This window comes from Cetorhinus maximus, chromosome 14 (genome assembly GCF_964194155.1).
Source record: "Cetorhinus maximus chromosome 14, sCetMax3.hap1.1, whole genome shotgun sequence".
Lineage (NCBI taxonomy): Eukaryota > Metazoa > Chordata > Chondrichthyes > Lamniformes > Cetorhinidae > Cetorhinus > Cetorhinus maximus.
In genome coordinates this window covers 107,852,429-107,877,606 of record NC_135892.1, presented here as the reverse complement: position 1 = coordinate 107,877,606, position 25,178 = coordinate 107,852,429, and the positions used below count along the sequence as shown (strand labels likewise).

The following is a 25,178-nucleotide window of genomic DNA, read 5'->3' as shown; positions in this document are numbered from 1 at the left end:
AGCAAGGGAGAAGATCGCAGGGGCTCTGACCCAAAATTTTAATTCCTCTCTGGCCATGGGGGAGGTGCCAGAGGACTGGAGAACAGCTAATGTGGTTCCGCTATTTAAGAAGGGTTGTACGTCAGTGGTAGGGAAACTATTGGAGAAAGTTCTGAAGGAGAGTATCTATCTCCACTTGGAGAGGCAAGGTTTGATCAGGGATAGTCAGCATAGCTTTGTCAGAGGGAGGTCATGCCTAACAAATTTGATTGAATTTTTTGAGGAGGGGACCAAGTGTGTAGATGAGGGTAGTGCAGTTGATGTAGTTTATATGGATTTCAGCAAAGCTTTTGACAAGGCCCCACATGGGAGACTTATAAAGAAGGCAAATGCACATGGGATACAGGGTAATTTGATAAGGTGAATTCAAAATTGGCTTAGTTGTAGGAGGCAGAGGGTGATGACAGAAGGATGTTTTAGTGACTGGAAGCCAGTGTCTAGTGGCACACCACAGGGATCTGTGCTGGGTCCCCTATTATTTGTCATTTATATAAACAACATAGATGACTATGTGGGGGGTAGGATTAGTAAGTTTGTGGATGACACAAAGATTGGCCAGGTGGTTAACAGTGAGGTTGAGTGTCTTGGGCTGCAGGAAGATATAGGCGGGATGGTCAAATAGGCAGATAAGTGGCAGATGGAATTTAACCCTGTAAAGTGTGAGGTGATACACTTTGGAAGGAGTAATTTGACAAGGAAGTATTCAATGAACGGCATGATGCTAGGAAGTTCTGAGGAACAAAGGGACCTTGGCGTGTGTGTCCATAGATCTCTGAAGGCGGAGGGGCATGTTAGTGGGGTGGTGAAAAAGGCATATGGGACACTTGCCTTTACCAATCGAGGCATAGGTTACAAAAGTAGGGAGGTCATGATGGAGTTGTATAGAACCTTAGTGAGGCCACAGCTGGAGTACTGTGTACAGTTCTGGTCGCCACATTATAGGAAGGATGTGATTGCCCTGGAGGGAGTGCAGAGGAGGTTTGCCAGGATGTTGCCTGGGATGAAGCATTTAAGTTATGAAGAGAGGTAGGATAGACTTGGGTTGTTTCGTTGGAGCAGAGAAGACTGAGGGGCGACCTGATCGAGGTGTACAAGATTGTGAGGGACATGGACAGGGTAGATAGGGAGCAGCTGTTCCCCTTAGTTGAAGGGTCAGTCACAAGGGGGCATAAGTTCAAGGTGAGGGGCAGGAGGTTTAGGGGGGATGTGAGGAAAAACATTTTCACCCAGAGGGTGGTGACGGTCTGGAATGCACTGCCTGGGAGGGTGGTGGAGGCGGGTTGCCTCACATCCTTTAAAAAGTACTTGGATGAGCACTTGGCACGTCATGTGGCTATGGGCCAAGTGCTGGTAAATGGGATTAGGTAGGTAGGTCAGGTGTTTCTCACGTGTCGGTGCAGACTCAATGGGCCGAAGGGCCTCTTCTGCATTGTGATTCTGTGTGTGTGTGGGAGTCAAAAATCAGCTGATCATTTTAAATACAGTGGAACCTCGATTATTCATTGTGTTGACTCCTGGCATATAGTTGAAGCTTGTGGGTAATTGAGTGTAAGTTGCTGCATGTTTTACTGCTTCTCCCCACCTCCTTTAACCCTTTCAAATCACAATTGCCTCTTGTTATTTCTGTCCAGTAAGGTTTGTGCAGTTGATCTTCCAGTTCATGTCTTGCCAACGCACTACCCTGTGACTTGACTACTCAGACCTGCCAAAGATCTGAGAGCGCTGATCCAAAGCGAGTTATGAGCTGTTGGATCAGCTAATCTTTCTAGCCAACCAGCAATAAAAATGGAGAAATCCCAGCCCTTAGATCACGAGATCCCAGATAATCAGAATTTCTTCTTAGTTAATTTAGTCAGGATGCAGAGATAGGAGCTGTGGGAATTGAATGTGTGAACATCTTTGTTCAGGCCAAAGCTGTAATATGAGCCATCAATCACTAGAGAGGTGCACTTTTGAGATATGATATTTGTTGCTTAAATTGCATTTGTGCAGAAGTTTAATTGGATTTGAATCTGGCCTTGACATCAGTGCTAACAGCCTGTTAATAAAAATTAAATCGGGAATATATATGTTTTTTCCTGCAAGTTGTTTTTGTATGTTTTTAGCTCTGAACTTTTAGCTGCTCTTGCCATCATAGTCCGTGCAAAATGTTATATTTTTAATGGAGTCTTTCATCCATCTTTGTAGATTGTGTCTTACATCAATATTTTCAAACTTTTAGATGTTCACCAAATGCCCTGAGCTTCTGTTTATCTCAAGGCACTGGCTTCCTTTTTACGATTGCACTGTCTGAATCATCCTTATGTTCATTAGTATCTGTCAGCTTTCTGCATTTGCATATTAGCTTGTCCATTACCTTGGTACTCTAAAGATGAGATATTCTTATCCTGGTGCAACATGAGCAGTTGCAAAAGGAGAAAGAACAACCTAGAACTGAAGTTGTTGCAAATGCAGCACAAAGACCAAAAATCCACTGGGACTAAACTATTCTGAAGGCAGTTGATTGGAGGGGAGAAAAGAGAGGGGTGAAGCTCATGTTGGAGAATATCTCGAAATATCAGGAAGTGCATTTTCTGTTTAGTGGGTGAAAATTTACTTGTGACTTTCTGAATTTAAGTTCAGTCCACCAAAAGAAGACTGGCCTGTGATATTTATGTTTGTCTAGTAAGTGGCAACTAAAGCCTTTAACAAGTAAACAAAAGCTACTTAAGCCTCTAATGGAATATCCAAAAAAAATGTCTATTTGAAGCAGAAAATTGGGCACGTGGAATTTATTAGCTTGTACCTCAGTTCGCCATCTCAGACTCCAATAAATTGCATTTATACAGCACCTTTAACATAATGAACATTCAAGGGACAGAAACTAGACATGGGGAGTCATGTCCAAAAAATGCTTTTAAAGATCGGGGGCTGCACGTGACTTTAAATGGTAATATACAGAGCAGAAGAAAGTTGTTTTAGGGAGGTAGTTCCATAGAGTAAGTCCCGAGATGTCTGAAAGTTTTGAATGGAGTGATGAAGTTGGAGGAATTCAAGTTTTAAAATAGGTAGTAGAGGTCGCACTGTGGGGTGAAGCTGTTGAAGAATTTGTAGGCCGGGACAAGGACTCTGATTTAAGTGCATTGGAAGGCAGAGAGCTAACGAAGGTCAGCAAAGATGAGGAGGCAAGGATATTAAGGAATACGGAAGTGAGGTGGGTAAATGGAGTTGAGATACAGATCAGCCGTGATCTAATTGAACAGTGGAACAGGCTCAAGGGACTGAATGGCCTACTCCTTGTTTTTAAGGCTGACCAGCGTTCTCTGGCTGGAAAGTGTATTTGGATGAGAACAATATTTGGCTTAATGTGGTGCCGCTACCCGCGCCCCCCCAACCACCGCCACAATATTTCTCCCTGTCTGCAAGCATAAGTAGATAAGGGCTGCTTGGTGAGAAGCTGATCAGCATTTATGGAATTGTGCTCCAGTGGACACTGCTAACTGGAGAGAAATTGGCAAAAGAAGTGCAACAATTGAAAGGTTGGCTGCTTGCTTGCTCCTTAAATGATGAACTCTTCCATTTTCATTTTGGAACTGCAGATTTCTCTTTCTGTTGTGCTGTCTGGTCTTGTCCTTGTCCTGATGCCATGTTGTGTTGTTTCTTTTTTGCTGTGTTTTGTGAACAGGAAGTTGCAGTAAAAGAACAATTAAATGCAAAGCGTAAACTGACCAGAAGGTGCATCAGCTCTCCAAACGTCAACCGGGTATGACTCCAGAAGCTATTTTTCCTCTGCCTGTGTGTGTGGCTAGGATCGGAATGTGCTTTATACCTTGTTTCTCGGAGCACCAAGCTTCATTCTATCCTTTTTAAACTGCTGACTTAGCACCAAAAGCTAATAAACTGAGGAAATGTGATGGATTTTTGTGTAGTTCAACTGTCCCAATATTCATTTCACTTGGGATATTTGGATGTTAGGAGGGGGAAACATCTGACTGTCAGTGTAGGTTTGATGGAAATAGATACTTCGCTAAAATTGCACCGCAGTGTTTAGATATGACTTGAGGGCCCTGGATGAAAGATTTTAATCAGGTAATACGGGATAAACTCTTACATTGACCAGTGTGTCGGTAACTAGAGGATTTAAATTAATGATTTTTTTAAAAATCCTTTCATGGAATGTGAACATCGCTTTCAAAGCCAGCATTTGTTGCCCATCCCTAATTGCCCTTGAGAAGGTGGTGGAGAGCTGCTTTTTTGAACAGCTGGGTAGGTATACCCACAGTGCTGTTAGGAAGGGAGTTCCAAGATTTTGGCTGAGCAACAGTGAAGGAATGGTTCTGAGTCAGGCTAGTGTGTGGCTTGGAGGGTTACTTCAAAATAGTGGTGTTCCCATGCATCTGCTGCCCTTTTCTGACTAGATGTTAGAGGTCCAGGGTACTGTCAAAGAAGGCTTGGTGAGTTGCTGTAGTGCATCTTGTATATGGTACATGCTGCTCTGCTATGCGTCGTTCGTGGAGAGAATGAATGTTGAAGTTGGTGGATGGGGTGCCAATCAAGTGGGCTGCTTTTGTCCTGGGTGGTGTTGAGCTTCTTGAGTGTTGTTGGAGCTGCACTCATCCAGGTAAGTGGAGAGCATTCTATAACACTCCTGATTTGGGTCTTGTAGATGGCTGACAGGCTTTGGGGAATCAGGTGTTGATGCTCGCTGCTGAATTCCTAACCTCAGACCTGTTCTTATAGCCACAGTATTTACATAGTTGCTGCCGTTCAGTTTCTGGTCAATGGTGATCTTCAGGATGATGATGGTGGGGGATTCTGCCATGGTAATGCCATTGAATGTCATGGGAGATTGTTAGATTTTCCCTTGTTGGAGTTAGCCATTGCCTGGCACTTGTGTGGTGTGAGTGATACATACCAAGGGAATGAAGGGAGAGGCTAGGAGAATTTTTTTACACATGTGGCTGTTAGAATGTAAAATATGCTACCCGAACCGGTGGAAGCAGAATCCTTAATGTTTCAAAGTGAATAAATGTTTGATTTTTAAAAATCAATTAGTGTGGGGAAAGGGCAGAGTAGTAGGACTAAGTGGATAGCTCTTTATGAACAGTTACAGGTATGGCTTATTTTTGTGCTATAAGATTTGATGAATGAACCATCATTTTCTGGTCATTGCTTAAGCTATATCCTGAGTTCAATGTGCTAAAATATTTAGGTTGTCTCCAGTGAGAGTAAAAGTCTCATCATGTCATTAGTGAAGTTGACGTGAAATGTTACCGCAGAGAATAATGACTTGGGGGGAGTTACAGAGTCAGCGTCCTTGATGCATGATGATAACACAGGGATTAGAAATTGTGATGTCCTGGCTGACAATTTATTGTAAAATATTAATCTTGTTATCTGCTGGCAATATGTTATGTGCTCATCCCATCTGTGAACATAAACTCCAGAGTGAGAAAAGGCCATTCAACTCATCAAGGCAAATATCTCAAGAGTCTATGTATGATTATTTTATCATTGTCATTCCTCACTTAACACTTCCTGATTCCTTTAGGGAGCATGGAGTTCTGTTCTTAGCCTTCTTTCTGCTATTTTAACAAACACTTCAGCATGTTTATTAAAAATGCTGCACTATACCATTTTGCCCCCTTGATCTGTATCTCTGTCACAGTCCAAGTTTGGATTTGCTAGAGCATGACTGGTTATCCTGAGTTTGCATTCTGACCTGTGACAACATCTTGAATAGTTTTATTTCACTCAAGTAACATGCGTCTCCTATGAACTTTTGTTTTTAAAGTTGTCTGGGAGCCGCCATGAACTCAATGCAAGATCAAGTCTTGAACGTGACAAGGTAACAACATTCCTGTAATTAATATAAGACATAGCATTAAAATAACAATGTTAAACATGAAAAATTTCCCTGAATAATCAAATCTTGACATTAATTGATTCCTGCATCACAACTGCATGGTGAGCATACAGTTGGAGTGGTAGGATTCCGCTTAAGTTTACCCCAGTTAAGCTCCTGGGTGTTATGGGACCATGGGAGCCATGTAGCTGACATCACCGGATTTTGATACTGTGTTCCTTCTTCATGAAGTACTCAGGCTGATTTATGTTAATAATGCATATTGTGTTAGAAGCATCAACCCCCCTGTCCCAATTACATCGTAACTGTGGTATTCCATGGGCACTGGCCTCTTTGTTGTCAGCTTTTGTCATGGGTGCAGATAACCATTGTCAACTGATCACTGCCCGCTGGAAATTGTTTCTCAAAGCCAAAGTTGGCTGCTGATTTGAAGAATGAACTTGATATCTGCATTACTCAGTTTAAATCTCAAGCAACTTTGTAATTCATACTTTGGGTTCAGAATGAATGGAATTAAGAATCAGTGGGAGGGGCCTTCCCTGGCGTTTCCTGACCATCTGCATGATTTGTAATTGCAGTTTCAGATTTAATGTTAAGGAACAGTTATTGGAATGGCCTACAAAGGGCCATTCCTTTGAAGCTATGTTATATCAAAATTGTTTTTTTTTAACAGTTCATTATGTTCATTGCCTTGTTCAACTTGCAATGTTTTTGGAGTTGTACGCAGAGATTGATACTCTTGTGCTGACCCATGACTACTTCTGAGTTCTTTTGTCATGTATATTGGGAATGCTTGTTATTGTGTATGCTTTTGGTTTCTGCAAGGGCTGACATTCTAATTCAGAAGGCAGCTATGCACATGCTTCATGTCTTTTTCCTCTCCTTTCCACCCAAACGAACACGAGCAAACTAATATATAAGTAGAGTGAAATTGTTGCAGTGGCTTTTGTGCATCTTGCAGGAGTTAGTTATGGAGCCTCCCCTTTTGGCTCCTGTATGGTACTTCAAGAGACTTCAATGAGCGAGTACATGGAGAGTCCCATCTTCACCAGTGATCCCCTTAAATCCTCACAGTCTCTCATGCTGCTGTTTTGTTTTTGAGAATGGTCACAAAAACGTAACTTAAGAACCATAGAACACTACAGCACAGAAAACAGGCCATTCGGCCCTTCTAGTCTGTGCCAAAATATTATTCCGCTAGTCCCATTGACCTGCACCTAGTCCACAACCCTCCAGACCTCTCCCATCCATGTATCTATCTAATTTATTCTTATAACTTAAGAGTGAGCCCGCATTTACGATGTCAGATGGTAGCTCGTTCCACACTCTCACCACTCTCTGAGTGAAGAAGTTCCCCCTAGTGTTCCCCCTAAACCTTTCCCCTTTCACCCTAAAGCCATGTCCTCTCGTGTTTATTTCCCCTAATCTAAGTGGAAAGAGCCTAAACTGGATTTCTTGTTTTTTTTTCCTTTCTGGGCAGAGTCGATGGGAGAGTCAGCAGGACATATCGACAGCCGTACTGCAGTCAAACAAAAAGACGCCTCCATACCGTTCCCCGGTGTCCAGGCATTCTATGCCACAAGACGCAGGTGAGAACTGGTGCAAAGATGTGACTTGGAATAGTTTTTTTATATAAGGAGACTCTGCAAGAAATTTTGGAAAAAAATGTGAATTATAGGGATATTAAAAACAGCTGACCTTCTGTCACCATGCTACTGTTTTGAACCATTAAGAGAAAATGCTTTCCCTCTGAGGCATTTTACCCCTATTCTAAAACGTTTTCTTTTAGCTCAACTTCACCTATCAAAGCTTGCTGTTTATAAACGTGGATTCCTCCCATTGAACCCAGACCACCTGTTATTTCATTGATGCACTTTTAGTCTCCAGCTGGAATTTAAGTAATTAACTTCAATACTAGAAGCAGAAAGTGACTTTATTGGTTTATCAAAGAATGTTTCCACCATATCCAGAGCTCTTATCATCTTCGTCATAGAAAGCTTGTGGTTCATCGAGGGGATTTCAAGTATTCTGCTGGTATAATCGTTAGCTGAGGAAGACTTGAGCAAAATGGCCTTTAATATCTTAAACAAGGCCACAACCTCTTAAAAGGCTATTGTTGTTCACAAAAATGCCCAGATCCTGTCAGCTGCTGCTTCAATCTTGTAAAGTCTTTGCTTCCCGTCACCTAATGTATATTCACAAGAACTAGCAACGGGTGTCGGCCATTTGGCTCTTCGTGTCATGCTGATCTGATTGTGGCCTCAACTCACTTTGCAGTCTGGCCCCCCCCCCCCCCGACTGTTCACTTCAAACTGCCACTCTGTACAATAACTAATGCCTCTGCAGCCCCCGAACTCTTCTTATTTGATCGACAGCATGCTGTCAATAGGTGGCTAACAAAATAACTTTTGCAGTGCACATTTTCAGGGTTTAACCATTGATTTAAAAAAAATCAAACTTTAAAATGTATTGAGCCGAATACCACTGAACCAAAGGGGCAAAGAAAGGGTCACAAACAAAATCTGACTCTTGCTTTTGTATATCATGGTTAGAAATCCTGCAAATTGGGAACCTTGTGTTTTCAAGAGCCTGTCTGGACTACAATCCTAGTTTGGTACTGCAGGATTCACCATGGGCTGAAATTGGAACTATGTGACTGGGACAATAAGTGCTGACTGCAGTATCTACAAAAAACACAACTCAAAATTCAATGGACTGTCCAATTTCAGCAGTTCAGTTGATACAAAATATTAAGGCGAACAGCATTAATCACATCCTTCAGAAAATAAGCAGCATCATATAATTATTCTCTCCATGATTTGCTACCAGGGCCAACTCCTCTTTCTCTCTCTCCGCCCTACCCCCAACTTGCTACCAGCATTGCCAGTAGTTGGATTCAGTATGTCTCCAATTCCATAACCTCCCTCTTTTGTGCAGGTTCCAGTGTTTACAGTCGCTGCAGCGCTGCCTACTAAGGTTTATTAAACTGTTTGTTTGAAATTATTTACTCGGTGAAGAAAGCCACAGATGTTAATGACTGTGCTGGGAGCTATGCAGTCCAACAGCACAACACTTTCAATTCCTTGCAGCTCTTCCATTAGCAAAATCTAATATTGCAATACAAATTGTTCACATTTTTAAAATAACTTGATTGTATTATGATAGCATTATAATGTAATTGCTAGCAATTTTAAAAAGGTTTTCTGTGCTGTAATTAATAATGTTATTTTTCCCCCAAATGCACCGACTGTGCTTCTATGCTGGATTATGGTAAGGAATTTCAACAACATGGGTGTCATTTTTCAGTGTCAATCCAAATTTGCTTCCATTACAGTCTCAGAGCAAACACGAGCACTCGTAGCACAAGTTATTGTTGCATTAATAATGCATCTGTGCCTGTATTGCTCTTAATCCATTTTCTGCTGTTCCTTCTTACTGGTTTACCCACTGTAATGTGCACTGTTTTCTTAAGGGGATGCTAGCTTTTTTGTGCTAAGATACAGCAGCAGAAATCTGGCCAACTTTATAGTATATGAGTTAGAGAGACCATATCATTGTGCACGATTCCCCAAAGGCATTATCAAACTTGCTGCCTTGTTTGGAAGATGATGACCAGTTGTCTGACCCAGAGTCACAAATTTGTTTTAAAATTCTTTCACTGGCTAGGCTATCGTTTATTGCCCATCCCAAATTGCCCATCCCAAATTGCCCTCGAGGAGGTGATGGTGAACCATCTTCTTGAACCACCGCAGTCCTTGTGCTGAATACGTACACCCACAGTGCTGTTCAGAAGGGAATTCCGGGCTTTTGACCCAGTGACAGTGAAGGAATGGTAATATGGTTCCTAGTCAGGATGGTGTGTGACTTGGAGGGGAACTTGTAGGTGGTGGTGTTTCCATGCATCTACTGCCCTTGTCCTTCTAGGTGGTAGAGATCATGGGTTTGGAAGGTGCTGTTAAAGGAGCCTTGGTGAGTTGCTGCAGTGCATCTTGTAGATGATGCACACTGCTGCCACTGTGCGTCAGTGGTGGAAGGAGTGATTGTTTGTGGATGTGGTGCCAATGAAGCGGGCTGCTTTGTCCTGTATCGTGTCAAGCTTCTTGAGTGTTGTTGGAGCTGCACTCATCCAGGCAAATGAAGAGTATTCCATCATGCTCTTGACATGTGCCTTTTAGATGGTGGGCAGACTTTGGGGAGTCAGGAAATGAATTACTCACCACAGAATTCCCAGCCTCTGACCTGCTCTTATAACCACAATATTTATGCGGTTGGTCCAGTTCAATTTCTGGTGTTTGTGTGTGTGTTTTACTTTATCACAGGCTGCTTGTGACTGAGAGTTGGGTACTGTAACACTAAAACATGCATACTGTATTTGAGACTGATATGTTAATGGGGTTTGGACCCATACAGATATAAAATAGTGAGCCTAGGTCTTGAGCCATTGCTGGTGCAGGGAAGGACATAGGGTGCAAAGGAAGGAGGGAATGGGAAGGATATGCAGGGAAAAGTAACATTCGTGCCACAAATGTATCAGACAATGACCATCTGCAGCAAGAAATAATTGAACAATCTCCCCCATGACATTCAATGGCTTTACCATCACTGAACCCCCACTATCAACATCCTGGAAGTTACCATTGACTAGAAACTGAATGGGACCATCCATATAAATACTGTGGCTGCAAGAACAGGTAAGAGGCTGGGAATTCTGCAGCAAGTAACTCACCTCCTGACTCCCCAGATCCTGTCTACCATTCACCAGACAAAAGTCAGGTGTGTGATGTAATACTCTTGCCTTTCCTGTATGAGTGCAGCTCCAACAACATTCAAGAAGCTCAGTAGCTTCCAGGAAAAAGCAGCCACTTAATTGGCACCCCATCCACCACCTTCAAAATTCACTCCTTCCACCACTGGCACACAGTGGCAGCAGTGTGTACCATCTACAAGATGCACTGCAGCAACTCACCAAGGCTCCTTTGACAGCATCTTCTAAACCCAAGACCTCTGCCACCTAGAAGAACTAAGGCAGCAGATGCAGGGGAGCACCACCACCACCTACAAGTCCCCCTCTAAGCCACCCAACATCCTGATTTGGAACTATATCGCTGCTCCTTCACTGTCACTGGATCAAAATTCTGGAGCTCCCTCCCTAACAGCACTGTGCGTGTACCTACAGCACATGGACCGCAGCGGTTCAAAAAGGCAGCTCATCACCACCACCTCAGGGGCAATTAGGTGATGGGCAATAAATACTACCTATCCAGTGATGCCCATACCCTGTGAAAGAATTTTCAAAATTAAGTGTTCCGGTTGTGTTTTGGCCTCCTGTTGATGAAGTGGTGATGGGGGCTGTGGAGAAATGTTTGCCTTTTTGTTCTTACTCTCTCCTGTTTGCAAAGCAAGAAGTGGCAGTGTAAAATGCCAGAGTAAAAAATATAAGTGTCATGATGGAATTCATGAACAGATATCTACATCATCATCTCCCATCTCTTCTCAGACTCATTCTCAGCACTAGCAGCCTCTTACTTAAATCCAGTGAAGGCCTTTGTACCTCAGATGCCCAAACTTCTCAAATCACTTTTCCCTGCACGGGATGAGGAGAAGAGGAGATCTGCCCCTCCTCAAAATCTGCAGGTGAGGAATCTTAATTGTTCAATGACATTTTCTCAAAAGAAACTAAATATGTTTGGCAGGAGAAGGGAGAGATGAGAGACATTGTGTAAATCCTTTTTGTTCAATCTTTCTTTAGCCTATTTAGATGTAGGGGCAATAAGAGCTTAATAAGTCACAGTGGCTCCCAGAAGTCTGGGTAAGATGAGTTGGCTGGTTTAATTGGTTTCAGTGTTGAAACAGGCCAATGTGGCAACAAGTGTTCCCAAATTGAGAGAAGAGCAATTGGTACAGGCTTGATGCATGGAAGATTTCAACAATGCAAACCTAGTGAGCTTAATTGTCAAGAAACAGGTGGGGAGGCATTAAAAGATCGCCATGGACTTGGCAGTTCTCCCAGTATTTCGTTAAAGCTGGCCAGTGTGAGCTTTATGAAATCTTAAATGCTGATCATGCCTTTATTGGTGTAATGTTTGCTGTCTGTGAAAGAATTGTGAAACTAGGAACTTAATCAGTTTTACAAAGGTTTCCTTAAAAATTATCAGTGCTATTTTTGATATCTGCGATGGCTTTTCAATATGGTGGATAGAATGCTCCTGAGGCAAGTGAAAGATACTATTCGCAAAATTGCAGGGAGGCATCAAGGTACCTGGCACATTGACATGTTTACTTACTGAGTTTATACCACTGTAAGTGTAATGGAATGCTTAGTGGCAAGCCTTTCAATACAGAATTTGCTGCACTCCTGAATAGGACAGTGAATCTTTTTAAATGCAGGCATATCATTGCAACATGACTGCAGACTAAATGGGAAGGGATCACTGAAGTGCCTTGAGTTGTTACTGTTTAGTGCAAGTCCAGCTTGCTCATCCGGTTGGTTTCCTAACTCATCACAATCTGTTCTAATTATGACAAAATCAGATTTTAAACAATATTTCAAAAAAAAAGAATCAGCTTGCATTTATATAGTGCCTTTCACAACCTCAAGACGTCTCAATGTGTTTTACAGTCAATTGAATACTTCATTTGAAGTGTAGTCTTTGATATTTTGTGAACCTGGACCCATACTGAAATAAAATAGTGATGCTGGGTGTTGAGCCAGTGCTTGTGCGTGGAAGGGCATGGGGTGCAGAGGAAGGAAGTAATGGGAATAGAAGGGATATTCAGGGAAAAATGAGTTGTGGTTGGACCTCTTGATGAAGGTGTATGGTAATGGTTGCGGTGAAAGTGGAGTGATGATGTAGAAATGTGAACCTAAAGTGCTTAGTGTGAGGCTTTCTTTTAAATGAAATTTAAACTGAATCGTTGGCAGCCTGGGGATTTTGGGTTTAGGCCTTTTTTGGTCATGTAGCACATACTAACTGATCAATATTTCTTATCTGTAGTCTGTTCCTCGAATCTTGGTGCAGCCTGATAATCTTGAAGATGCTGCTGAACAGAATAAAGTTGTAAGTATAATCTCTTGGGTTTGACAAGGCCAAGTACTATAATTCGTATGAGTTTGACAGCTGTTAGATCTTTGTGATAAAATTTTCTGCACGAGATCAGAAAAACAGATATGATTTATAAAGGTCCCATCTGCGTATGTTGTGCACTCAACAATTTAAATTTATATGGCACTCCTGAAAAAAGCGCCTTGGGAGTGCTTTATAAGGCTGAAAAGTGGGCAAAGCAGGAATTCGAAACAGGAAACATGGATGTTTTTTAAGAATACTTTTTAAGACAGTGAGAGGTAGCAAAGCCAAAGAGTTTTGGCAGAGATCTTTACAATGATGGAGTGGAGAGACAAGCAGAAGCTCAAAATGATGAGGACTGAGTGTCAGTTGGGATGTAGGCTTGGAGAAGATACTGTTGTGCAAGACTAAGGATTTGAAAGCAAGAACAAAGTTCTTGTGTCTATACTTTTTATTAAGCTGTCGCTGTCCCTTCCACCTACGATATTCTTTATTGAACTACTTGTCGTGGCTAATTGGCTGCTGATGTTGCTGCATAAGAACAGTGACTGCTCTTCAAAAGAAGTTTATTGTGAAGTACCTTTGAGATGTCCTGAGGACTCAATAAGTTGCTACATGAAAGCAAGTTCATTTCCTTTTAAATAAAATTATATATCTTTGAAAATTACTTTTCATAGCATTTGATTTCAGTGATGTATAAGGGAAAATGCTTATTAGATCGAGGATAGACTGAGAAAATCTATTCTTTTAAAAGATATTTTTAACTCCAGTTTTGCTCACCTCTCTTTCGTGCCTCCCTTTTTACCTCCCTCATTGTGTGTTCCCTGGTGAGGTATCTTCCTCCAGCTAGGATGGTGAAGAACATATCCAAGATTGTTTCATTATTTCAGCATCACAAGTACTTGATGGTTGCAAAGTTGGGTGGGGGATGGGGAATAGTGAAGAGAGGGGGTAAATGCACTAACATTTTTGCTTTGCCAAAACGTGGTGTTCTGTACGTTTTCATCAGGCTTACAAAGAGAAAGTACCTTCAGCTTCACTGGTGATAACAAAGCCTACCCACCCTGCAGTGACAGGCTCGGAGACTCGAACTGCTCCTTCGAAGAACGAGTCAGTGGATACAACCAGCCTTGAAACCCAAGGAGAGCCTCAGAGTCCTTCGAGTGAAGCTTCGAGTGGATATTTCTCCCACAGCGTTTCCACAGCAACCCTCTCGGAAACAAATATGGTGTTGAGTGGCGATGTTGGCACACCCCCATCCAATTGGGCTACTCCTGACAGGGACACACCCGCCCAGTTACAAAATCAACGAATATTGAGCTGTGAGAGTTCAACGCAGCTGGATGCTGGTACGAAATCAGGTTCCTGTCTTGCTAGACCAGCAGCCAATGGGTCTCTGGATGTGCAACATCAAATCAATCAAGTGAAAAGTGGTGCTCCACACATGTCCAGTGAAGATGCACGTCAATTCCAACTGCAAACCCCAAGCAAAGATACAGGGAAGGATTGTGAAAGCTTTCGAAATCGATCACCAAACTCTGAGGTAACAGCAGAGTCTGGACATGAGACCATGGCAGCAGAAGCCATGGAGAAATCTGCGTCAGGCGACATCAAAAACAGCTTCTCTACCTCTCAGACAACCGAACGGCCATTAAACAAAACAGATGGCACTGATGTGTCAAACCAGACGTCCACTCTGCATTCCCTCCAAATCAATAAACTAAAAGATTTGTCTCCAGTACAGAAGGCAACCTCGGCATTAAGTGCCTCTAAGCCTGAGCCGACATCCAGTGCAACACAGCCTAAAACTGCAGCATCCAACCCCTTCAAAATCCAAAAAGTAAGAACATCTGAGTTGAAATCCTTCACTGGCATCTTGGGGGATGAAAACGCGTGGCAAGGTTCAGAAGATAGCCTTGAAGACAAAGAAGCGCAGTGTCCCACAGAGCAATGGGACTCTGGGGCCTCAGGCTTAGCTGTATTGGAGGCAGGCGACGATTCTGAGAGATCTGTGACTGTAAGTACAAAGGTTGATGATGATCATGAGTTATCAAGCGAAAAACTTGAAATTATTTCAGATTCAGAGGAAGCTGTTGACATCGTTCCCGAGTGGCTAAAAGAGGGGGAGTATGTCTCAGTTGGTACGAACAAGATTGGTACAGTCAGGTATATAGGACCAACGGAATTTGCTGATGGAATTTGGATTGGAATTGAACTGAGTGTACCAGCAGGTAAGAGACTGAGAATACCTTCAACTGATTTTTGATTTTATCTAAAAAAAAGTGTTAGTGGGTACAAAAATACCTTCACCTTAATTTCAACTCTTTCTTTTGTCTTGAACCGATGCTTGCCATAGGAATGGCAAGGTGTTTAATTATTGTATATCACACTCCTGTTTCTAATTTGTAATTTCCTCTTTAAAATTATTTTGTAGTATCTCATTATTTACTATAATTTTGTCTACTAATCACCTACATCCAGTAAATAACAATTTCACTTCTGGGTCCAAATCGCACACCAGGATTTGAGTTCATAAACAACAATAGTTCAACACTCAGCAAATTTGGAGTTGTTGGATATTCTATCCTTCAGACCGGACATTCAAGTGTTCAGATGGATGTTAGAGTTGCAATGGGAAGTTGGTTGGGCTTGCAGCACAGGAGGAGACAGTTTGCTTATTATCTCTAAAAAAAAACCTCCCAATTCTTCACTTTCTCCCAATGGCCCTGTATCTTCCTTCGCTTCACATATCTATCCAATTCTCTCTGAACAGATACAGTGGTCTCTGCCTCAGCCACTCTCTGCAAAGTATTCCATTGCTCTAATATCCCTCAGCGCAAAGAAATTTGTCCCACTATCTTTTCTCACTTTGGTAATGAAGGGAGTGTGGATATCTCAAAGATTGTTGCAATCTTGTGCTCTTTTGATTTGAACCAACCAGGATATGAAGTTAAAGTGCTGGGAGAATGCCGTGTTTTTATTCTTTTGAGACTGGCTGAACTTTGAGGAACTGATCCCTTTTAATTTTCAAGCGATTTTCTCCCTTAAATAGAGTTGATGTAAAGATCATGTCTACTCTGTTTTAAATTTCTTTTTTAATATTCACTCATGGGATGTGAGCGTTGCTGGCTGGGCCAGCATTTATTGACCATCCCTAATTGTCCTTGAGAAGGTGGTGGTGAGCTGTCGTCTTGACCCACTGCAGTCTATTCTGTAGATACACCCACAGTGCTGTTAGGGAGGGAGTTCCAGGTCTTTGACCCAGCGACAGTGAAGGAACGGTGATATATATTTCCAAGTCAGGATGGTGAGTGGCTTGGAGGGGAACTTGCAGGTGATGGTGTTCCCATGCTGCCCTAGTCCTTCTAGACGGTAGAGGTCGCGAGTTTGGACGATACTGTTGAAGGAGCCTTGGTGAGTCTGCTGCAGTGCACCTTGAAGATGGTACACATTGCTGCCACGTTTTTTTAATTCATTCACAGGATGTGAGTGTCACTGGCTAGGCCAGCATTTTTTGCCCATTTCTAATTGTCCTTGTTCAGAGGGTATTTAAGAGTCAGCCACATTGCTGCGGGTCTGGAATCACCTGAAGGCCAGACCAGGTAAGGATGGCAGATTTCCTTCCCTAAAGGACATTAGTGAACCAGATGAGTTTTTACGCCAATTAGCAATGTTTTCGTGTCATCATTAGATTTTTAGTTCCAGATTTTTATTGAATTTTATTGAATGTGTCGGTGATGGAAGTGATGAATGGGGTGCCAATTAAGCAGGCTGCTTTATCCTGGATGTTGTCGAGCTTCTTGAGCTTTGTTGGAGCTGCACTCATCTAGGCAAGTGGAGAGTATTCCATCACACTCCTGACTCGTGCCTTGTAGATGATGGGACAGGCTTTGGGGAATTAGGAGGTGAGGTAATCACCACAGCTTCTGACTTGCTCTTGTAGCCACAGTATTTATATGGCTGGTCCAGTTCAGTTTCTGGTCATTGGTAACCCCCACGATGTGGAACTTCTGTTACTTTCTGTTACTACGTTCCTTTCATTCTGTTCTTCCAGAGAACAGGCTGGGAAGATGTCCGGTGCTGTCTTCAGCCTGTCATTATATTGTGAGAGTGCCTTATGGAGAAAGGCTCCAAGACATTTTACAGCCCTGCAGTGATGGTGTGGGAATTAAATCACTCTTTATCAAACTCCATCATTTGTGAAGCTGTCTAATGTGAGATAGTTATGCTATGGGGCTGGATTCTGGGTGTTACATAAAATTAGATAAGAAAACATCTGTGACTTCCTTTAGTAAAGGATGAGCCCTGCTCACAGCATTCAAATAAACCTACTTCTGAAACAGATAAGCGTGTAGTGTTCTAATTGTAATAGTTTGTAACCTTGTCAATTCTCCAGATCCCTTGTCTTCACTGGGTTGGATCACAGAGTAGGACAAATTTGATCAGATTACTTCAATTTACTCTCTGAATGCCTCTCAATTTGCTTTTAGTTTACAAAAAAAATAAAATATTTTTGTTCTGTTTCAGGAAAGAATGACGGCTCAGTTGGTGGAAAGCAGTATTTCCGATGTAATCCAGGCTACGGAGTGTTAGTCAGGCCAAACCGAGTCGCAAAAGCCACTAGCTCAGCAAAACGGCGCAGTACTGGCCTCCGGATACAGTCGGCCGCAACTTCAGAGAATCGGAGGAGTGGAAACTTCTCAAGGTCCAACCCGAATTTATCAGCTCTTACTGCACTTGCCAAATCCGAAGGTGGAGCGGGACTCCGATCAGGCGACAGGACTCCAAGAAAGAATGAGCATAGGAAATCCTGGTCCGCTGAGCAAAAGCCTTCCTGAGAAATGAACCAGTGGACTGTGATACTTGGATCTTACTGGTAAGGCTTTGGAACTGGACACCTGGAGGAAACTTCTTTAAGTTGGGCCCGTTGGTGCCTTTGTTGAATAACTTCCCCAACCCGAGGCGACCAATCCACTGGTTTACCCGACTTCTTTTATTTCATTTTCCTCTTCACTAGCCGTGTTCACTTATCTTCAGCAGTAATATCATTTTATTTTCCTGCTTCAAACTAGAAGATAATCAAACATCACCTGAAAATGGCAATCATCTGTTGGACTTGTGAATTACTGGACGTGTATATGATTCACATGAGGGCTCTCGTAATGTCAAAGTTTGACTTTATGCTTCAATCATGTTGAATTGCCACCACTTATCCTTGTTTAGAGTAAAATGTGTCCATGCAACAAAAACACTGTTCACTGCAGTGTGGAATCAAGCATTATCACATGCACCCCTTTGAACCTTGATGGAAAACATCCGAAGACGTCTGTGTTCATTTCTTGCCCCTGTGACGTTGTTTACTCAGCATTGTACTGTTGCAGCACTTAAATTTCATCAGGAAGTGCCACAGCTGATTTTAGCTGTGGTTGGACTTCAAGCGGTTCAGAGAGAAGAGCTTTTGTGTCACCCGCTCAAAGTCCTTGCTCAGCTCAATTTTGAGGCCAGGGCCCCATTTCTTTCTTTCCTTCCAACAGGACCCACAGGCAGCTTGCTGATGTAGCAAGGGGGCGCAGGGGCTGGGTGGGGAATTAAGCAATGCCTCAGCGAAACAGGTACTTGTCTGGGCTGCCTATGTGAAAGGGCCAACAAAAATGCTGGGAACGGGACTGTGCATTTTGCCGTAATTGTCAGGGTGTCACTGCCACACTTCCACCAGTGGAAGCCCCTCCTGTCAGGACCCAGGAATCTATTTTTGCCACCGTTGCTGGCAATAGTGGAAACTTAAGTGGTGTTCCTGTGCAATGCAACAAATTTTAACAGGTCTGTTGAAATTCTGGGGAATGTTTTGAAGTATTCTGGGACTGAAATATGCAGGTACCAAACATTTGGGGAAGATGGGATTTTCAATCACTTGACTGCTGTTAAACCTCAGAATTGTGTTTGTCTGTACAGTTGAGAGTACAAGTTGTGGTAGCAAATCTGGAACAACGTGGCCAGGACAGAAAGTTCTGCCCCACTAGACCATTTCCGCTGTGGCCATTTTAAAATGCATTTTATAAACTATGCAAATGTTGATTTAATTAACGTTAAAAGTTGAGAGAAGCGGATGCAACTTCCATTGGGTCTTTTTCACAGAGCCTCCCTGATTTATCTGGAATTCTTAACAAATGTGTAGTGGCCATAACGTGGGAGCAGACATTTTAGCCACAAGAGGAATGAGAAGAAGCCTTCACTCAGCGTGTTATCTGAGATTTCAAGTTTCTAGATGTGTTCTCAATGATCAAAATAATATTTTTTAATAAACAAAGCATTAGAAACACACAGTTGAGAAGATACTTACAAAGAGAAGTCTTGATTAATGGGTCAGGTTAGAGCCTTTGTTAGAACTGGAAATGGAAAGTAAGTGAACCCTTTTATAGAATTGGACAAAAGAAAGGGGAAGGGAGGCAACAAGTCAAAGTTAAGTCAGATATGTCTGTTTAATATCTATAAAAGGCACTGCATTGTTTCTCCCCAGCTCTGGCTAGCGGTCTCTACCTGGAACTATAACTTATTCCTATTTAGGATGGTGTTACATCTGCTTTGTATTTCCAACAATTTCGGTTTTTATTTCACAACTTTAGCTGTTGCTGTTTTCTCAATTCTGATGTTTAGCTTTACATCTTGAACTCTAAGCATGGGGCAGCTGCTGGAACGAGGAGTTTCAATAAGAGTGGCATATTGATAGGCAACTCCTGCTCTAATGACTAGCAATCAGGAATTCTTGTGTTTGCCACAGTCTGAAATCTCCTTTCTTTTCTAACTGACTGAATTGGAGTTGAGATTTCAGTGCAAAACACTCCCATGAGCTCAAACACCTGAAAAAGTCCTTTAGTTGCTAAGATTGCTTTAAGTTGGCAGGTAGCAGAAACATTGTCAGCAGTAGAGGGTGAATACAAGAGATTTGAGCTTGGAGCGATATTATACAATTTTGCTTCATTTCTTCTTGGGCGTCAGGGAGTACCTATGCACACAAGTGCCTCTCATGAGATTTAAATAGGGTGGGGTTGATAATATAGAGTCAGCAGATGGATCTTACTTGATTGGTTGCATGGTCTTTTCCAGTTTCATACCTTTTGCTTGTGAATTATACCTGGACACTCTTATTTCAACGTGAAGTCCTATACTTCAGATTGCCTTTCCTGTGTTTGTGGGTTTTATCATTTCACTCAATTATTGATGATCTGTCACTGTTGGAATATGTGCTACTTGAATGCTTCAAATTGACTGAGTTGTTGAGCTTGATGAATGGTACTGTTTGAGCTCAAAGGTAAACCTGATTATTTTCTTGCACTTTTTATCTTTTTCAGAGGGGGTAGGAAGGTGAAAAGGAGAAGTATGATTTGGGCAATAATAAAAGCAAAAGTACTGCAGATGCTGGAAATCCAAAATAAAAACAGTGTTGGAAATACTCAATAACTTGGAAGCATCTGTGGAGAGAGAAACAGGGTTAACATTTCCGAGCCAAATATGACTTTTCTTTAGATTGTTGATTCAGGCAAGATGGTTTGATTTATTTCCTTTTAAACTTAATTCCTGTAAGGAGCTTGTTTGCCAAATTGACAGCTGTGCGTAAACGCACAACCACAGTTGTTCTCTGAATAGTTGCAGGTAGAACTTGAGACCTGTATTCTGTGACCATGTATTATAATTTTATCTGTGGCCTAATCAGTCCCCTTTTATTTCCCAATACCTGTAATATTAAAGTTACTTGAGCAGTTCCTGAAAGGAATGGGACTGTTATCATGTAGTTTGTGTTTAAAATTTGTACATTGGGTTTTTATAACAACAAAGTGCAGCCAAACACAGTTGTAAAAAGGACAGATAGCTTGGATACTTGGACACTGATGGTGAGAGCATGGATATTATAGGGTACCAACTTAGAACAGATTACACGCCTAGCCTAGTAGTGATCATGGTTCACAAAGTGCTGATTATCTATGTGAATGTAGTTATAAAAACTGACTACTTCAGACACCCTATCTGCCTTGTAACTAGCTCTTCACCATGGGTGGAAGGGGAAAGGAAAACAGCCATTGTAATACAAAGTAGTACAAGTCTGTACAAGTATAGGCATCTACGGGTATATTTTCCAACCAGCCTCTTTCCTGTATGCAATTGTACTAAATTCATGTATGCTCTGTTAATACAAGGGTTCAGCTACTTAGAGTGAATGGTTTTGCACCTGCATTTTTCTTTTAAATTGCTTGTACAATAAGAGTGTCAGGCAGAACAATATACCGCCCCCCCCCCCCCGCCCCAGTTTCTAGGTTGGGTTAATGAAGGATTGTATATTGCCCCATAAAGCCTAATAAGGCTATAGGATGATTATATAAGGAGCCCAGGAATACTGTTTGTCTGCCGCAAGCACCTGTAACAACAACATATGAAACTTTTGAGTATTTTTCTAACTGGATTTCAAATTTTAATCACAAGAGTTAGCAGTTTTCATCATTTAAAAGTAATATGAACATATATTAATCAAATGTACATTCAAACCTAACTCTAGGCTTTTATGTTAATTTTAAATTTTATATTTTTTTCTCTTGCATTTTTAGTCCGTTTCTTTTACATCAAATCGAGATTGAAACGTATTTTGTGTATTAATTGGGATTCGTAATTACTCTACATGTATTGGTGTACGGGCACTAAGTTGAGGTTTTAATATATCAAGATTCTGGTTTATGGATGTTTTATAGCAGTTATGCAATCTGATGAGCAAGGGCTCACAGTATTGCTCAATGGGGATTTAAAAAAACACAAATTGAGCCAGCTATCGTTTTAGAATTTTTTTGGGAGATGGCAGGGGAGGAAGAAAATTTGGGCAAGTCATCTTGTATGAAATTATCCTGCCCAGCATACAGGTCTTGTAAGCCGACAATGGCCAAATTGAGTCAGCCATGCATGCGTGGTCTATGAGCTTCCACTTCCTGGTGTTTGACTTGAGAGGAGCCACTGGATAGAAATTTTTTTTGCTTATGATGCCCTAAAGATTACTTGGTTATTAAAAAATTAAAATGAGGTGTTATTTAGCCATGTTTATTGTTCCAAGTAACGCCCCAGAATGTTTGGCGTTCAGTTGGTGCATTTGGAGGCTTTGGTTGGCACAATTGATTGTTTTGCACGTCTATAATTGACATTTGATTAATGAAATTAAATGGGTTTGTACCAGTAGGAAACCTTCTGTGAATACTTTCTATTAGGCATGTTTGATATATTGTGTGCATTAAATAGGCATCCTGGGTTACTCAGGACATTTTTGCCTTAACTCTTCTGTTAAACAATGTCGCTGAAGCAAAGGTTTTCATGTGCAGTGGAGGAGGAGAATGAAGAGGATGAACTATGATAGCATGAAGAATTAAATTGTTTTTGTTAATTGATTTTAGTTGTATTTGAATCAAAGCTGCTGAATTAAATTAGGATGCAAAACTCTTTTGTCATGCCAGCACATCTGAAGTGGGTCTGGTTTAGATCAGAATGGTCCCCCTTTATTAAAATGGTGAAGCGATGAAATGGCAATGCAATCATATGTTTTTTTTAAATTAACTTAGAGTTTCTCAGTATAAAATGACTTCTTGCTACAGGATGTCAACTTTCTTGACACTTGTGCACTGCTAATTGAATAGTGCAGAGCTCAGCACCTACTCATGTACTACAGAACTGATACATAGGCACAGAGCTTCCTCAAAAAATCATGGTGCACTGTAAAAAAAAAACCATAAGATCCCGGTGCCGTGTATGCTTGCTTGACTCGAGAGTTTTTTTTTTGCCAAGTGTTGAAACGTTTGAAGTGATGTATGATTGCAGCCAGTAGAACAGTTGATTGAAAGTGATTTTGTTGCCTGATGCACTATGTTGTGTAATTTACACTGCAATTATTCTGAAACAGATTATAAGAATAACGGTCAAGGAAAACACTGCCAGTTACACACTGTTCAGGACTCATTCATTGAGGTTATATTACGACTTCTGTGCTGCTTTGAAGTGTTTTTTGGTGTAGGTTAAAAGTTAGTGGCTCTGGAATGCAAGCACACAGCTCCAGAGCTCATTCTGCAACTGACCTGAGTTACTTTTGCAGTGCACTCTTGGTAGTATAACTCAAGTTTGCTGACTACATGTTTTTCAAAAAGGCAGAAATCGACAGTTACAGTATAGTTGCTCTCCACAAATGACTGTTAGATAATTTGTCAATCATTTTAACCTGCAATAGATTGTGGCTGAATGTAGGCTGAATACGGCATTTATTTGTGAATCAAGTATTGACATATTTGATTAGAATGTGCAGGAGCAGTGGAGAATCTGATAAGTATGGACAGCACAAAGTCAGCAAGTTCATTTTTGCAAGTGTGAGATTTTCTATGCTCTACTGCCAGGTTTTGTTCTGTGTTTATATTACACATGAGATGTGAATGGTTGGTAGTAATTAATTCAACCAATGTCGCACTTGTCTCACACCTGTAAACTTTTAGTTGAAAGAGAATTCAACTTTATGTTTAAAAAAAATTGGTTTAATGACTGCTCAGTATCCGTGTCCTTGGAGTTAACATGCAGTGTGTTCATGTATTTTGGGTTCAATTAATGTTCTAAATATTGCGTACACATTAAAAAAAAGTTTGGGATGATGTGACAATAGGCTTTTCGATAACTCTGAACTTAGTCATCATGGCAAATCTTTAACCCAATTACCAGCTCTCAATTTACAAAAGTACCCAGTATATTCCTTCAAGGCCAGTACTAGAGGGTGTAAATTTTAATCCATAAGGGAGTAAATTCGAAGGGTGATCAGCAGTAGAGATAACCTCCAGGATAAATTAGGAGAGTCAAAAGACCAGTTCGATATACAGCTGGTTCAAGGCTTCATGATTTAGACTAGGAGAGAGAAAAGGTTCCTATCTGGTGTCGGTGCAGTAGTAAACACCTGTCTACAGGTTGTAACAAGCAGTGGGATAAGAAACTAGTTTGTTTTTGTTTCAAGCTGACACTGTGATTTAAGAGTATTGGGTCCAAACCTTGCGTTTTTTTTAATAAATTCTATTTTATAAAATATGGGAACTATGGGGTATGTAAAACAAACCAGGTATGCTACTCTGCAATGTTACAATTGTACTTGTGGCAGCCTTTGTGCATCAGGATCAATTAAAATACAATCATTTATTTATGTTTGCAGCTCTGCGGAGCAGAAATGTACCATATTTGTTTGGGATTAATCATATAATAAATGTGACCATTTAAAAAAAATAATGAAATTCTAACTACTGATACTGATGTCATTCTATGTATGAATAAAACACTGACCTTCCAGTTCCTAAGTGAGGCTCAACAGTTATGTGGAGCCCAGTAAAGGTTTTAACTTAACACTAATTGCTGTTTGCAGTCTGGTGGGAAGTAGAGTTCTGTAGCTAGTTGGTAATCTGTATATCTGGCGGGTTTGTATATAAAAAGCACAATGCAAAAATTTGAATGTATGTAATAATTTTGAATGTGTATTTAAGGGCTCAATGAAATCCAAAGGCGCTTGTCATCTTGGTGTCTGTATACTGTACAATAACACTGGCTTGTTACTTCTGGCTGAAAAATGAGCAATAAAAAAATACAAATTAATGTACAAACTAGTATATTCCCTGGTTTTCTATCTATTACTGGAGCTGTACAGGTTAATTGTTGGATGCTGGTGTAACAAGGAACTAACTGAAAAGGGGATCTTAGAGATTTCTTGTATAAAACTGTGTAGAGCTTCAAGATAAATCTTTAGCAAAGTACTGAAAATGCTGTACTCACCCAGCAGGCCAGCCAGCATCTGTGGAGAGAGGGTTAATGTTTTGGGTCTTCTGATGAAAAGTCATCGATCCGAAACGCTGTCTTTACAGATGTTGCCTGACCTGCTGAGTGTTTTCAGCATTTTGTTTTTTATTCAAAGTGAATCTTCACTGGTTCAACTGTGATGATCTATGCTCGTCAGTGGAATGTCCCAAAACTGCAGCATCTGAGTCCGCAAGAAGAAATTGTGGATTACGATACCATGTATATGTAAAAAGAATATATTTTGGGACCACCGCTGACTCATTTAGTCTTTTTTATATTCTTTCAAGGCCAGTACAATAAGAGGGTGAGGTTAATCAAAAGAAGTAAATTCCAAATCTATTAGAAAAGAAATACTCGAAGACTGATCAGCAGTCGGAATAAGCTCAAGG

The 25,178-nt window shown here is 41.2% G+C and overlaps 1 protein-coding gene across 1 annotated transcript in view; it reads left to right on the top strand.

The window, feature by feature from the left end:
- Positions 1 to 17,929, top strand: part of LOC144689927 (kinesin-like protein KIF13B) — a 142,389-nt gene extending 124,460 nt beyond the window's left edge. Inside the window, exons 34-40 of the mRNA XM_078557445.1 lie at positions 3,704 to 3,781; positions 5,813 to 5,866; positions 7,365 to 7,473; positions 11,382 to 11,518; positions 12,880 to 12,942; positions 13,958 to 15,179; positions 17,476 to 17,929. Coding sequence (XP_078413571.1) covers positions 3,704 to 3,781; positions 5,813 to 5,866; positions 7,365 to 7,473; positions 11,382 to 11,518; positions 12,880 to 12,942; positions 13,958 to 15,179; positions 17,476 to 17,786 — 1,974 coding nt within the window. The 3' untranslated portion in view covers positions 17,787 to 17,929. The remainder of the gene's footprint in view (positions 1 to 3,703; positions 3,782 to 5,812; positions 5,867 to 7,364; positions 7,474 to 11,381; positions 11,519 to 12,879; positions 12,943 to 13,957; positions 15,180 to 17,475) is intronic.
- Positions 17,930 to 25,178: the final 7,249 nt, after the last annotated feature.